The following is a 16,500-nucleotide window of genomic DNA, read 5'->3' as shown; positions in this document are numbered from 1 at the left end:
CATAACATTGCTTTTATTGAGAACAGTAAATCGTTTTCAAATGTATTAATCACTTAAATCATGTCAGTTTATTCACTTTAGAAACAGCAGTTATGATTTACTTCTCCCATGATGAATCAGTCAAAATGCAACGTATAAAAAAAAAAAAAAAAAAAAACTATCGAAAGCTATAGTTCCGAGTCACAAGGAACCGCTTGAAAAGTATTACACGACGGTCTAGCTAACTTACACTATGGCATTAGTGGGTGTGCCAGAACACTGGGAGGAGACGTTGTCGTCACCCGGTAAGTGAGTGATGCAACCTTCTAGCACACCCTTGGATTTGAGGGAATGAGGGGTATACGCATGCGTTTGTCACTCTCAAGCTGCCAACCAATGGGTTACGCTGCATTGGCGGTCGGAAGTTTTGCAAGGGTTATGACGTGGCGAGGGTCTAGCGGGTGTGACGTGAATCCATGATGGCAGAAGATTTCGGCGACTTTTCTCTGCTTTGTTTTCTCTTCACTTCTCTGCTACGCTGTTTGGAGTCATGTTGACGGACGACTTCATTGTGGCCAGAGGTTGCGCAATTTGTGCAGCGGACAGCCTGCCGCAGACATGCCCAAGAAAGGCAACGGAAAACGGCTGAAATATAGGGCCGATGACTTGAGCGCCCAGAGAGGTGACTGCGAAAGGGGCGTGGTAGGGTTATCTAACTCCAGAGTCACGTGGCAAACGTTAACCCCTTGGTAGCTAGAGAACGCAACTACACAGTGTGTGCGCTTTTCTCTTCGTAAAGGGGACAACATTTACATAAACTAAGAATGAAATTATGGCTTAAATCTTTTATTCAGAAATAAAATGTACTCTTCTAAAAATTGATCTTTTGTTATGTTCTCCTATTTTTGTGATTTCACGTGTGCTGTGTATTATTGTATAGGTTGTTTTCTGTTAAATGGACAAACAGCTAATAATAATTTCTTGCAACTTGGTAGAAATGAGCTAATGGTATTTCATGTTATCCTATGAGGAAAATTGCCATTGTTGACCCTTTAAAAGAAAATATGAAATACTGATGTCTTGTTATTATTAGTAGTAACTAGTTCAAAATCTGTTCTATTTTATTTTACAGTTATTGTAAAGTTTAATGATTTAAAGCCCAGTATTTAAAGGAACAGGAAACCCCAAACAATTATTTAATGATTTGGATAGAACAAACAATTTTAAACAACTTTCCAATTTATTTCTATTATCAAATTTGCTTTATTATCTTGCTATCCTTTGCTGAAGGAACAGCATTGCACTACTGGCAATAAGCTGAACACATCTAGTTAGCCAATCGCAAGAGACAAATGTGTGCAGGCACCAATCAGCAACTATCTCCCACTAGTGTAGGATATGTGCATATTCTTTTATCCCTTTTAAAAATAATCTTAAAAACAGGGGCACTTTAAGTCATTAAACTAAACGAAGACACCTCTTTTAAAAAAAAAAATACTTACCATTTCGTTATGGTAAACATACCGCCGATCCTCCACCCACATCTCCTTCTGTATTGGGCATATCGATGACAAATTCGCTTCCTTCAATCGTTGCATGCCCCACGAGCTGTACGCCAAAGGGCACGCAACGATTGAAGGAAACCAGATTTTTCATAGATAAGCTAACTACAAAAGGAGATGCGGGTGGAGGATCTGGTGGTATGTAAACCCTAACGAATTGTTAATTTTTTTAAATTTTTTTTTAAAAAGCGTCTTTGTAAACTTTAATTAAAGTGCCCATGTTTTAAGATTATTTTTAAACACTGGGGTTTAATTAATTAACCTTTACTATCCCTTTAAATCCTTTACATGCAATTCTATTAAAAAAAAAGTTTTCTTATTTTAGCCCCTTACATGTGCTGATTGGTAAAGCTCTGTTTCTTCTGAGTGGGTGCCACTATCCTTGACTTTATGCGTTCTTGCACCCTGTGACAAAAGCAGTGCTTATTCACAGATCAGTTGCAGTGATTTTGTTTTTTCCCCAGCTGTATCGGGTGCTGTGGATTAGTATGCACAATTCAGCGCTCGAGGGCTACGTTTTTGTTTGTTTTTGTTTTCAGATTTATTTATTTTTGACAGATTTTAAAAACTTCTAAAAATAAACACAGCTGCCACAAAAATATAAAGCTCCCACTCTGTATTGTGCACTATAACCCAAAGAACACAATACAACTTACAGCCGGTAAAATCACCAGTCTGTAAATACACACCTATCACAGGGAGTAAGACAGCAGAAGCTCCAAATGAAATTGCCCAGTTTCAAACTTTGCCAGCTGGCACCTTTAATGAGTTAAAATAGAACAACTTTGAAGAGAAATGTATATGAAAGAAGACATTTTGTTGGTAATAGCCATGTATTGTAGTTTTAACCAATTGTTTAATGTTCCTTTTTAAAATATATCCCAAAAACTACTTAAAGTGAAGTTCAAGTCCGCTGCTCTCAATTACATAATTCTATTTATCATAATAAAAAACTATAATGTTCATTCATCAAAACTCTCTAAATAATCGCTAACGTTTCATTTTTTAATTTTAATTTACCCTCCGTATTCTCGCAATTGTCCGCCCGACATTGTTTGCCTTTTGATTGACATTTTTTCAGAATTTGATTTCCAATCCCTTCACTTCCCCCGGGGCGTCCTGCCCCTTTTTCCCCGCGTCATAACACAGTTTCGCGCATGCGTATAACAGCGATTGTCTCGTTTGTCGTCATGCTCGTGCATGACTTGCGCTTGCGTGTTAGCCTGTGTCTCTGGATCCGATACTCTGATCCTGTATGAACTGCGGAACGTAACGAAAAATTTTACGCATGCGCGAATGAAGACAGGATACGCATGCGCATATCGCATCCGTTCTTGTGCACGAGCATTGAAGTGACGACGTCAGCTTGTTCTTACGATCACGACGTCAGTTGAGGGAAATAAGGAAGTAGACCCGGGGGAGGGGTAAAGGTAAGAAAGAGTGATATAATATATATATATATATATAAATAACTCCGAAATCATATCCATTTTCTGCAAAAAAAAAGTAAGCGACTATTATATTGGGAGGTTAATGTATACATGGGTGGTGCGCAGTTGTTTGAAATTGAACTTCACTTTAACCAGTTTAAAATTTTACAGTTTTCTTGCAATCAAACCAAAATTAAAGGGACATTGAACCCAAAATTTTTCTTTCGAGATTCAGGTAGAGCATGCAATTTTAAGCATCTTTCTAATTTACTCATATTATCAAATGTTCTTCATTCTCTTGGTATCTTTATTTGAAATGCAAGAATGTTAGTTTAGATGCCGGCCCATTTTTGGTGAACACACTAAGTTGTTCTTGCTGATTGGTGGATAAATTCACCCACCAATAAAAAAGTGCTTTCCATGGTCTGAACCAAAAAAATAGCTTAGATGCCTTCTTTTTCAAATAAAGAAAGCAAAAGAACGAATAAAAATTGATAATAGGAGTAAAATTGGAAAGTTGCTTAAAATTGCATGCTCTATTTGAATCACAAAAGAAAAAAATTGGGTTCAGTGTCCCTTTAAGTTATACAAATTCTCAACCTCAGATACTGTATATATTATTTCTTTGCTCCTTTTTTGTTGCTTTTGTGAGCTGACAAAACCTTCAAATATTTGTTCATATTGTGTGCTCATATTTACTAAATGTTCTCGTTTCGCTAGTTCGTTAGACTAAACATTGATTTTAATAGGTTGTAACGGAATGTAGCACATCTTTTTGTTCTTCTTTAAAATCTTTGCAATCTTCCCAAACTTTTTGTAACTTGTCTTTGGGACACTTAGTAATATTAATGTGTTATTTATTTCACAGTTACGGTGGCAGATTACGCCAATTCTGATCCAGCCATTGTGAAGTCTGGACGCGTAAAAAAGGCTATAGCTAATGCACTTCAAAAGGAAGGTGAGACTGATATGCTCATAAACTGAATTTAAAGGGACACTGAAGTCTAAATAAACTTTCATGATTCAGAATATGCAGTTTTAAACAACTTTCCAATTTTTACTTCCATTATCAAATTGTGCAGTCTTTTTTTATATGCACACTTCCTGAGGCACCAAGTATTACTGAAAATATGCAAAAGTTCAGTGTATACATATGAGTCTGTGACTGGCTGATGGCTGTCACATGATACAATAGGGTTGGCAAATTGAAATACATTTTGAAATTGGTCAGAAAAAAAATCTACTGCTGATTTAAAATTCAAAGTAAGTGCTGTTGCGTTGTCTTTTTATTATGCACTTGTAATTATGCAATTCTGCTGTATATAATGGGCCTTTTAACATATCTGTAATCCATCAAATAATTGGATTTTTTTATGGCAGATTTTAGAGAAATAATTTGCATTATTGCAGTGTGGCTTATTTTAACCTGTTAATCGGCATTCTGCACTTTTCTTACTTCAACATTATGACCTGGGACTCTGAGACTGCCAAAATAGGATGACATTTAGAATTGCCAAACGCATATCCCTCACTGTACTGATGCTCACTTTAAATTATGCAAATTAAAATTAGAGGTGTCCAAAGGGACAGTAAAGTCAAAATTAAAGTGATTGTAAGGTTTAATGAATTAGTGCCCAGTTTCTAAAAATAATCTTAAAAGCAGGGCACTTTAATTAATTAAACTTTATAATGACACTTCTTTTTTAAAATATTTACCATTTTATTTTATCTGTGTGGGTGGATCCGTTAGAATCCTGTATGGCATCTGTGCCAATCTTAGCCTGCAGGTGTTTGGTGCCAGCACCGGAGGTGGAATACTCGCCTGGCATTGGTGCTGTGGACTTATAAACTGTGAGGCTTTATCTGTTTATTAAACATAGAACTTTTATGTTGCTATAGAGCACTAGAATAGATTGCATGGAATGTCTACCGCAATATGCAGTTGACTATAAATATAAAACCAGAATTGTAATGTTATAACACTTAACTTCAGGCTGTGTTTTACTTTTTTAGTGAAAGCACTTTGTGGTCTTGAAGCCTCTCATGTCCCCACTGAAGATGGGGAATCTCTATCGGAGAACGGCCCGCACTGTTTGAGCAGTGATGAGCTTGATGACACGGAAAACCTAAATGGCTTCTCCTACAAGAAAAAGAAAAGTAAAAGGCATAAAGGTAAAGTTACAGTGGGCACTTCATGGTATTATTCTGTGCAGCTAATTTACTAAAGCTCACTGGTTTCCCCATTCTTTAGTGAATCATTAGCCAGAATAACATATAAACTGGTGAAGAAGGAAAGGATGGGGATTCTTTTTAATGAATTGATCATCTTGCCCATTAATGTGACAATAGCCAAGACATTTTCATTAAAAGGACATGAAAGTCCAGATTGGGCATGCGAGTTTAACCCCTTGAAGACCAAGGACGTACCCTGTACGTCCTCATGGTTTTCAACTCTGTGGCCCTCTCTGCATCGGCCAGCGATGGTGCCGATCGCTGGTGGGTAGGTGCCATAGTAGGGAGGCGGGTGGGCGGCTCATCGTCGGTAGACATCCGGATCCTCTCCCCTGGTGCGCGCAAGGAGACGCGGGTGTACGCACGCTACATTCAGTTTACAATACATTAACAGGAGTCAAAGAAGGGAGAGTGAGGGGGTGAAATGTTTGGGAAGGGATCTGTGAGGGGGAGGGTGGGTAGGTTATTAAGGGTGGGCAGCTACACTACAGAAATTGGAGGGGTTTTTTTTTTTTAAGACAAAAAAAAGGTCAAATTTTGTAGTAAATGGGTCCTGGCAGACAGCTGCCAGTACCTAAGATGGGGGCCAATAAGTCGAGGGGGGAGGCTTAGAGAGATGTTTGGAGGGGTTCAGGGAGGTTGGGGGGTAATGGGGGATCCTACACTTCAGATAAAATCTTTAAAAATAAAGGTGTGGTTTTTTTTTTATACTGGCAAACTTTCCGCCAGTACTTAAGATGGCGGTGACAATTCTGATGTGGGGGAGGGAAGAGAGCTGTTTGAGGGGGGTCAGGGAGGTATCAGGGGGCGCAATGTGTCAGGTGGGAGGCTGATCTCTATACTTAAGCTAAAATTAACCCTACAAGCTATCTAATTAATTTCTTCACTGTTGGGCATAATACAAGTATGGTGCACAGCGGCATTTAGCGGCCTTCTAATTGCCAAAAAGTAATGCCAAAGCCATATATGTCTGCTATTTCTGAACAAAGAAGATCCCAGATAAGCATTTACAACCATTTCAAGAATGAAAGCCCTGTTTCTAAGAATACTATTAAAAACAGGGGCACTTTCATTAATGAAAGTTTACATTGAAGTTGTTCTTTTAAAATACTTACCTTTTATTCCTAGCAAGCATGGCACACCGTAGCAGCGATTCCCCCGCCTCTAGGTCATCAGAAATTACGAATCCGGCGTCCTCCAATAACGGATTTGTCATTTCTGATGTAAGAAGAGACGACCTGGAGGTGGGGGAATCGCTGCTCCCCCGGTTTTCCATGCTTGCTAGGTATAAAAGGTAAGTATTTTAAAAGAACTGCTTCAATGTAAACTTTCATGAATGAAAGTAGTGCCCCTGTTTTTAATAGTATTTTTAAAAACAGGGCTTTCATTCGTGAAAGTTGACATTCACTTTTAAGTGTAAGAAAATTGAAAAATGGTTTGTCACTAAGGGGTTAAGAGACCTTTTAACCTACTTCTATTTTCAACTTTGCAGGGATTAAATCTATAGTAAGAGTATTTCATTTGTGCACTGATGCTTGGCAATATTCACCGCACTAGATCATTTTTTGTTTTGCTCCTTTATTGCACATTTAATTGGAGCAGTTTAAACATGTAGATAAGTGAATTACCACTTTGAATGACCTGATGCGTAGGGAAATCTGCCAGGGGTAGAGTTAGCTCATAATAACAAACAGTGGGATGCCCCTTTAAAGTTAAAGGGACATAATACTTGTATGCTAAATTACTTAAAGAGAAAGCTGCATAACTGTAAAAAGCTGACAAGAAAATATCACCTGAACATCTCTATGTAAAAAAGAAAGATATTTTACTCAAAATGTTCTAGAGTATTTCAAACCCCATTGTAAAGGACTTTAAGCAGCAAATCAATGTGACTGTCCCGTGACATTGCAAGGGAGCATGCCTCATGCAACACTCATGATATTTCCCTATTCCGTTTAAGGAAGTTTACTAATGAAATTTCATGAGATCAGAAATAAGAGTTCATCGAACTCAGCACTGCTGATGCTGATTAGGTCATCAGAAATTACGAATCCGGCTTCCTCCAATAACGGATTTGTCATTTCTGATGTAAGAAGAGACGACCTGGAGTGGGGGAATCCGGAGTTCATGACCTCAGCATGCTGATGACTGATTAGCTGATGTTCATTTCTTTCTTTTTTTTTTTTTTTTTTTTACCTGCAGTTGGATAGCAGCTGAAGAATAACTTTTTAAACAGCCTCTTACTCTGGTGAGCTGAGGACATTTTGAGGGTAAAATATCTATTTTACCACAATTTCCTCAGCTCACCAGAGTAAGTGCTGTGTAAAAAGTTATTCTTCAGCTGCTATCCAGCTGCAGGGTAAAAAAAAAGAAAAGAAATGAACATCAGCCAATCAGCATCAGCAGTGCTGAGTTCATGAACTTTTATTTTGATCTCATGAGATTTCATAGTAAACTTCCTTAAACGGAATAGGAAAATATGAGTGTGCATGAGGCACGCTCCCTTGCAAGTCCCGGGACAGTCATACTGATTTGCTGCTTAAAGCCCTTTACAATGGGGTTTGAATACTTAGAAACATTTTGAGGTAAAATATCTTTCTTTTTTACATAGAGATGTTCAGGTGATATTTTATAGTCAGCTTTGTACAGCTATGCTGCAGCACTTTCAAGTGTTTCAACATTTGGGTATCATGTCCCTTTAAGTAATGTTTCTAATATCTGGTTGGAAATCTGTCATAAGATTGGATGGTGGTGAATGAGGTACAATGTAATAATATAATCGAAAAAACAGAAGAAGATACAATAGTCTACAAAACTTGTCAAAAATAGCTGCTACACCTGAAATGACACTATACTCCTCAAAAGATAGTGAGTGATAAAAATAAGGAACAATAGGTGGCGCTGTAGGGGCTGAGGATGTGAATATATCTTATGTTTATATGAGAGTTTTGGAAATTAATTGGAAATTATTTCATTCTGAGAATATGATCAGAAAGAAAATGCATTTATTCATTATATTAACAAACTATTTAAAAAACATTAGACTTGAAAACACCAAAATGGTAAACATAGATAGTAAAAAATGGATGAGATCTCACATTAAAAATTGTATATGTAGATCAGACACCGGTGTCTGCTGGTGAATTTAAGTAGTACAGATATCTATAAAAAAATACTCTTTATAAAACGGAATACGCACTCAAAACTTATTTTAAGACAATTTGTAAGAAAATATTTCAAACAATTACTGCTTGTTAAAAAATAAACACTTAATGGGAGTTAGTACTTGATTAAAATTCCCAATATTTTGGAGAGTTCATTAACAGATTTGCCAGAACGGACAAGTGAGTTGATATTTTATCATCGGTTTTGTATGTTACTATAGTCTCTGATTAGTGGGAATAGCAATATGTTGGTTCTTAGGAATGTATGTTATGCTTGAATCCTATGATAGGGGTTACTTTGTAACAGTTGTTATTTCTTGTGTTCTTCCTTATTGTAAGTGTATCAAAAAGGATATCTTATTCTCCAGATATATAATTTTAGGTAGTCTCTTATGTGAGTTTTTGATGTGATATAAATATATCGCTCACCTTTCGGTAGTAGGCTGGTATTATCGGTATTGCCCAGATTTCCTTTTGTTTTTCTTCTTTTAATCAGTCGTGACTTGCAGTTTAGAGAAAAACTTTTGTCTTCGTGAAAAAAAGCTCCACAACGGCTAACCCCTCAGGATCAATGATTCCTAGGATTCCGTTCTGCTTATAACACTTGTGGTGAATAAAACAGAGATGACAGGGTTTCAGCTTTGGCGTTTTAACCGGTCTATTCTCTTTTACAAGAAGCTGATATTGTGTGCACACAAACAGTTCAGTGAGGTCCTTGGTCAGGTGATCACAATGTATAATATATACCCATAAGGATGATGCGATAAATGTTATTTCTTCTACATTTTTTTATTATATCTGTGAATAAAATTGATTTCAAATAGTTCACAACAGCTTTTCTATTATATAAAAGGGCCAAGTGTGTTTGTCCGAAGCTGTCATGCGCAGTAGAAGGACAGCGTTGAGGACAAACAACCTGGCCTTACCTGACATGCTGCTGTTTGCGCAAAGAGAGGGGAAAGAGAGAGAGCAAAAGAGAGGTGGAGTGAGAGAGAGCGCAAAAGAGAGGTGGATAGAGTGCAAAAGAGAGGGGTAGAGAGCACAAAAGAGAGGGGGAGAGAGAGCAAAATAGAGGGAGGAGAGAGAGAGCAAAATAGAGGGAGGAGAGAGAGAGCAAAATAGAGGGAGGAGAGAGAGAGCAAAAGAGAGGCGGGAGAGAGAGAGCAAAAGAGAGGGATGGAAAGAAAGAGCAAAAGAGAGGGATGGAGAGAGAGAGCAAAAAAAAAGGAAAGAGAGAGACAGAGCAAAGAGAGGGGGAGGAGAGAGCACAAAAAGAGAGGGGGAAGAGAGAGAGCACAAAAGAGAGGGGGAAGAGAGAGAGCACAAAAGAGAGGGGGGAGAGAGTGCAAAAGAGAGGGAGGATAGAGAGAGCGCAAAAGAGAGGGGGAGAGAGAGAGCACAAAATAGAGGGGGAGAGAGAGAACGCAAAATAGAGGGGGAGAGAGAGAGCGTAAAAGAGAGGGGAGAGAGAGCGCAAAAGAGAGAAGGAGAGAGAGCAAAAGAGGGGGGAGAGAGGGAGCAAAAAGAGAGGGGGGGAGCAAAAGATAGGTGGAAGAAAGAGACAGCAAAAGAGAGGTGAGCGAGAGAGAGCAAAAAGAGGGGGAGAGAGAGCAAAAGAGAGGGGGGGGGGAGAGCAAAATAGAGGGGGAGAGAGCAAAAGAGAGGTGGAGCGAGAGAGAGCGCAAAAGAGAGGGGGAGAGAGCGCAAAAGAGAGGGGGAGGAGAGCGCAAAAGAGAGGGGGAGAGAGCGCAAAAGAGAGGGGGAGAGAGCACAAAAGAGAGGGGAGAGAGATCAAGGGGTGGGACCGCTATACTGCTAAAATGGCCCGTGTGTACGGGCTTTAGGACTAGTGTAAATATAAAACAGTAATTCTAGTTTTCATTACCGTATCATAAAAAAAATGTCTGCTAGTTTCCATAAAATTGCAACAATTAATATAGTTGGTTTGCATTTGCACTACGTAGTTTGCATTCTGTGGGCTATATTTCAGCCTTTTAGAAAAGCTCATCAAAAGACTTTGTTTTTTGTTTTTCTGAAAAATTTATAGACATTAAACACATTTATTTTATTTTTTAACCCGAAAAGCAAGTGGTGTTAATGCCCCTTTAACCTCTTTGTGCCAGTACAATAATGTTCGTTCCGATGCAAACACTGTTAATAAAGAATGAAATCACGAGATTGTCGAGGTGGTCACATGATTTCAAGCCCAGGATCAGATCATGGGGGACTGCCTACGCAGCTAATCACTTCCCACAGGCAGATTCTTGATTTCATCAAAGGTGGAAGCTGCAGGGCGCCATATAAGGTAGAACGTTCCATGCCGTTTAACAGTGTTAAAGCCAGCGCTGTTAGGAAGACATGGAAATGGCATATTGTAGATAAATTGTATGATAAGCTTTTCTAATATCTCTACATTTGTGTCCTTGGTGTGTCTCAAGCATCAATATGTTTTCTGCAGACTCGCATATTCTTACTAGTCTGACCTTTTCAAATGAAGGCACCACGTTGAAATTTGTTTGGTTGAATTTTGAAGAAAAAAAATGCAGTGTTTAGTAGAATAATCCTGAAATGAGCAGTACTTTAAGTGGATAAATGTCTGCTCTTCTGTTCTAGCATTGACCTGGCAGCATGGTGGAATAATGTACCTATGTTACTGTGCTCATACCGCAGACATATACATGGTGTGTCCCCTCGCCCACACACAAATGTTCTGATTCCAAAATTTCTTTCATTGCACAGTTTCTATTGGAGATATAGTATTGATATTATAAGATCAAAATAATAGAGGTTTCTTGGCTTCAGTCACATACATTTTGGAGTGGTTGGAGCAGGAATAAAGTGCATTAAGGTTGGAGAAGCCTGTAATGAAAAATACTCTAAAATACACCTTCTTTCCTTTTACAGCAAGATGTTGTGGATTCTATATTTTTGTGTAGCAAGAATGTGCTCAACTTTGTAAGACAAGAACCTTATAAATGAATCATCTACTTAACAAATACACATATTTTTATTTTCAGAGAATGATGATGCAGAAAGTATTGGGGAGCAATATCCCACTGATGTTTGGCTCATGCTTGCTTCTTACCTTCGGCCCGAAGATATTATGAAGTTTGCTCTTATTTGTAAGGATGCTTGGAGCGTTACTTGCACTGCTGTCTTTTGGATGAGATTGTACAAAAGGTGCGACCAGTACAGTAGAATAATAATCTTGTTTCTTTTTACAGATCATGTAGCTTGATACCCTTTGCAATCATAGCAAATATTAACTTTTATCTTGCTTATGATGCTAACTGACCAGTGTGGGTTTTTTCTTTTTTTTGTGTACTTCCTGCTAATACTTATTATAAATATATTTTAAGCAATGAGCATTTACAGGAAGTATTTATGGACAAGTATCCTTCCTGCATTTATTATAGCACAGGCAAGTGCTTGTGCAGGGCTGCCCCTTGCTGTTGTGCTACATGTTAATCACCCAAAAAAAACGTTCTTTACTTCTGAGGAAGTGGGTAGGAAGACATGGTCTTACAACCTTCACTTCTTAACAAGTGGTTAGCACACTCACATGAGCAAGCCTGTCGCACTGTCCCTTTAACCTTTTCCTGCCGTTATGCCGTTGTATTCCGTCACAACGGCGCTGGGCTTTAAAGCCGTTATGACGGAATACAACGTCCTAGCCAACGGCTATCCTGAAGCCTACTGTGCTTGCAGGATTTGATTGCGGTCTGGAGGGCGTTCCTAGCGTCATAGGGACGCCCCCCAGACCCGATCCTATAATTGAAAACTCGCGATCGTTTGCACGATCTCATGATTTCAATTTGTCTACATCGGATCGTTGTTCTGATGTAGACTTTATAACCCGGTCACGAAAGGGTTAAAGGGATATGAAACTTAAATCTTTTCTTTTATGATTCAGACAGAGCATGCCATTTAAAAAAAACAAAAACAATTTACTTCTATTATCACATTTTTATTTATTCCATGATATTCTTCGTTAAAAATAGTGCTGCAAATGAATAATATTCTTGCAAAACTGCTGCCATATAGTGCTCCAGAAATGCAAAGTAGTCTAGCTGCAGACTGGAGCTCCACTCTAGACAGGAAACATGTGACCTCCACTCAAAGCTTTTTTTTTTTTTTTAATCAACTTTAATGTAACAAACAACCTATAGACAATCATTCTAAAAAAACGAAACATTTTGCAGCTTTCTTGTTCTTCTTAATGTGCACTCACAGTGGTTTATGCTGATTGTCATTTATAAGGTAACCACTGTGAGTGAACAGAATGATTGTCTATAGGTTGTTTGTTAAATTAAAGTTGATTTAAAAAAAAAAAAAAAAAAAAGCTGTGAGTGGAGGTCATATGTTTCCTGTCTAGAGTGGAGCTCCAGTGTGCAGCTAGATAGTGATGTGAAGTTCGGTTCATCCTGATGAATCGGTTCATTTCGGACAGTTCGATTAACTGAACCGATTCATGAACCGATTCATCAGTTCACCTACTAATCACGTGATGCGCTTGAGGGGCAGAGCAGGAGAATCACAGATTCAGTACAGACGCAGCGATTCTGAATCATTTAGAATGAGTCCTGAGTCACTGTGTCTGTACTGCTCTCTGCTGCTAGTTGCTTCAGACCAAACCCCCGATCCTGAAGCCCTTGTCTGCATTTTTTACATATGTTTTCCTGGACAGGTATTTGAAATACTTTACTTTCCAATTAAATAATAAACACACGACAACCCTAGGTTCAGTCACAATCAAGGAATGTGGACCACATAATCCCTGTTAGTTTTTTATATATATATATATATATAACACCTCAAAAAACATATCTACTTATAATTTTCCCCTGAAAATTATATATAAAGTTTAATCAATTTAAAACACAAATAATTACAATAATCTAGACATAACAATTTAATGCTAGTTAGAACTTAAAAACCTGGGGGGGGGGGGATCGGGCAGTTAATTTGCAATGCTCACTCTAGCCTAGGATGATATATATGAGTGCTGTGCTGTTGAATCAGTGTACTGAATCAGTGTACTGTGTACTGTTAACTCAGTGATTCATTAGCAACTGAGTGATTCATAGCAGAACCGGAGTTATAACACAGTTGCTAATGAATCACTGAGTTAACAGTACACAGTACACTGATTCAACAGCATGTAATATGATCCTAGAGTGAGGTCTCAGTGATTCATAGCAGAAGCAGAGTTATAACAGAGACCTCACTCTAGGATCATATTACATGCTGCCTGTGGAACTGAACTGTTACAAACGAATCAGTTCAGTCTGGTGAACCGATTCATACAGTTCAGTAAAAAGAACCAGTTCAAATGAACGATTCGTTCATGAACTGCACATCACTACAGCTAGACCCTTCTACAGAAATGGGCCAGTGTTCTGTCAAGATTTGATTATCCGTCTATATTTGCTACTGTGCTTTGCGCAAGAATGCGTGGAATGCGATTACGTAAATACAAACATGCGCACATCATTTGGAAGGAAGAAACATTGATAATTAGAAAGTTGCTTAAAATTGCATGCTCCGTCTGAATCATGAAAGTGTAATTTTGACAAGACTATAATGTAAGTAAAGGGCATGTATATAGTGCATACATTTAACTGTTTGATAGCCAGGATGTAAATATTGCTTTAAAATGGCATGCTGTCATATAATAGACACAAACACATGCCCTTTACCTAAGTTTGGTGTGCGATTACGTAACTATATGCATGTGCAAATCGCAGTGGCAAATCTCAACAGAACACCTGCTCCTAAGCATATGTCCCTGCTTTTCAACAAAAGATACCAATAGAACAAAGAAAAATTGACAATAGAAGTAAATTAGAACTTTTTAATAAAAATGGCATGCTGTATCTGAATCATGAAAGAAACATTTTGGGTTTCATATTACTGTTAAGTAGCAGTTCTCACTAAACTGGCAAACTCACGTGTGATGTCACCACTATTCAGACAGGTTTGCTGTATACAACCAGCTTAAAGGATCAGTCAACACAGTTGATTTGCATAATCAACAAATGCAAGATAACAAGACAATGCAATAGCATTTAGTCTGAACTTCAAATGAGTAGTAGATTTTTTTTTCTGACAATTTTAAAAGTTGTCTTTTTCCACTCCCCCTGTACCATGTGATAGCCATCAGCCAATCACAAATGCATACACATACCATGTGACAGCCATCAGCCATTCACAAATGCATACACATTTATTCTTGCACATGCTCAGTAGGAGCTGGTTACTCAAAAAGTTTAAATATAAAAAGACTGTGCACATTTTGTTAATGGAAGTAAATTGGGAAGTTGTTTAAAATGGCTACTCTATCTGAATAATGAAAGTTTAATTTTGATTGAGTGTCCCTCAAACTGAAATAGGGAAACCTCTCATCTATTCATCTTGCACCTCTGGACTAATGAGTAAGCCAGGTCACATCTATTTATCAGCTGATTCCAGAATGAGACCGCACAAATGAAAGAAGAGTATCTATGCAGGCTTGTTGGTCTGAGGGAGATGGACACCTTTATCCTAACTCTCTGCACAGCCACAGTTTTCCTTCATGAGTGTTCTGTTCAAACCTGCCTGTCACCTTCCAAAATCTAATTGTTACTTGCCAATTAAAGGGACAGTGTACTGTAAAACTGTTTTTACCTTAATGTGTTTCCAGTCACTTGTTATACCAGCTGCAGAGTATAAAATGTACGATAAAATGCTTCTTTATGTTTATTTTTGTGTTTCAAATAACTGGTTTTGTTCTTTGAAACCACAACCCATTAAAATGGGTTGAGCTTGCAGTGAAATCAAATATCCAAAGTTTCACTTTATAAAAAAAAAAAAACATGCTGCTTTATATTATGTCTGCAAACCAAAGCCCAATACTTAGAACATTTGGAAATTAACATTTTATTGCTTATCTCTTCTACCTACTGGGAGTGTAATTTCTTCTCCTGGCTATGTTTACACAGGTGTTCATTAACCTATACTTAAGTTTAGACACACTTGGAATAGGTAGGGAAACCCACAGGGAAATTAGCTATTTCAAGTGCCGAAATAAAGTTAAAGGATCTATTTGTAACCGATTTACAGCAGGTAAAATGGATCATCGGAAGCAAATTAAAGTTTAGTATAATTTTGTGTACGCGGTCCCTTTAACCCCTTAACGACACGAGTCGTACAGGGTACGTCGCACACAACCTGGTCTTTAAAGACCAGCGACGTACCCTGTACGACTTTGGGGATTAAAGCGGCTGGAAGCGATCCTGATCGCTTCCAGCCGCTTTACAGTTATTGCAGTGATGCCTCGATATCGAGGCATCCTGCAATAACATTTTTCCCCCATCCGATGCAGAGAGAGCCACTCTGTGGCCCTCTCTGCACCGGCATCGATGGCCGCAATCGTTGGTGGGTGGGAGCTGACGTGGGAGGCGGGTGGGCGGCCATCGATGAAAGGCTGAAGAGAGAGGAGGGCGGGATCGCGGGCGGGGTTGTCGGGAGTGTGCACCGGAGCGCGCGCGTGCACGGGGGGCGGCGGGCGGGCGCGTGCACGGGGAGGGAGCGGGTGGGAACCACTTCACTACGGAAAAAGACATTGTACAGAAGTGGCAGTAAGGGGGGATAAAATCCCTAATAAAAGTTAATCTAAGGGATCTGGGAGCGGGTGGGGGATTGGTGGGGGGGGGGGAAGCTACACTACACTACAGAAAAAAGGAAAATAAATAAAAAAAATTTTTAAAAAATACATTTTTATTTGCAAACTGGGTACTGGCAGACAGCTGCCAGTACCCAAGATGGCTCCCAGTAAGTTAGAGGTGGAGGGTAGAGAGCTGTTTGGGGGGGATCAGGGAGGTTGGGGGCTAAGGGGGGATCCTACACAGCTGCATATGTAAATATGCTATACAATTTTTTTTTTTATTTTTTAAATACACCTTTTATTTTAGTACTGGCAGACTTTCTGCCAGTACTTAAGATGGCGGGGGCAATTGTGGGGTGGGGGAGGGAAGGGAGCTGTTTGGGAGGGATCAGGGGGTGGGATGTGTCAGGTGGGAGGCTGATCTCTACGCTAAAGCTAAAATTAACCCTGCACGCTCCCTACAAATGACCTAATTAACCCCTGCACTG

At 38.9% G+C, this 16,500-nt stretch overlaps 1 protein-coding gene across 1 annotated transcript in view; it reads left to right on the top strand.

The window, feature by feature from the left end:
* The first annotated feature begins 408 nt into the window (after positions 1–408).
* TMEM183A (transmembrane protein 183A) overlaps positions 409–16,500 on the top strand; it is a 77,279-nt gene continuing 61,187 nt past the window's right edge. The window contains exons 1-4 of the mRNA XM_053706516.1: positions 409–661; positions 3,840–3,929; positions 4,985–5,143; positions 11,385–11,547. Of these exons, the coding sequence (XP_053562491.1) occupies positions 598–661; positions 3,840–3,929; positions 4,985–5,143; positions 11,385–11,547 (476 nt within the window). The 5' untranslated portion in view covers positions 409–597. The remainder of the gene's footprint in view (positions 662–3,839; positions 3,930–4,984; positions 5,144–11,384; positions 11,548–16,500) is intronic.

Source organism: Bombina bombina, chromosome 3 (assembly GCF_027579735.1).
Source record: "Bombina bombina isolate aBomBom1 chromosome 3, aBomBom1.pri, whole genome shotgun sequence".
Lineage (NCBI taxonomy): Eukaryota > Metazoa > Chordata > Amphibia > Anura > Bombinatoridae > Bombina > Bombina bombina.
Note: the sequence above shows the minus strand (reverse complement) of the source record. Positions and strands in the feature narration are given on the sequence as shown.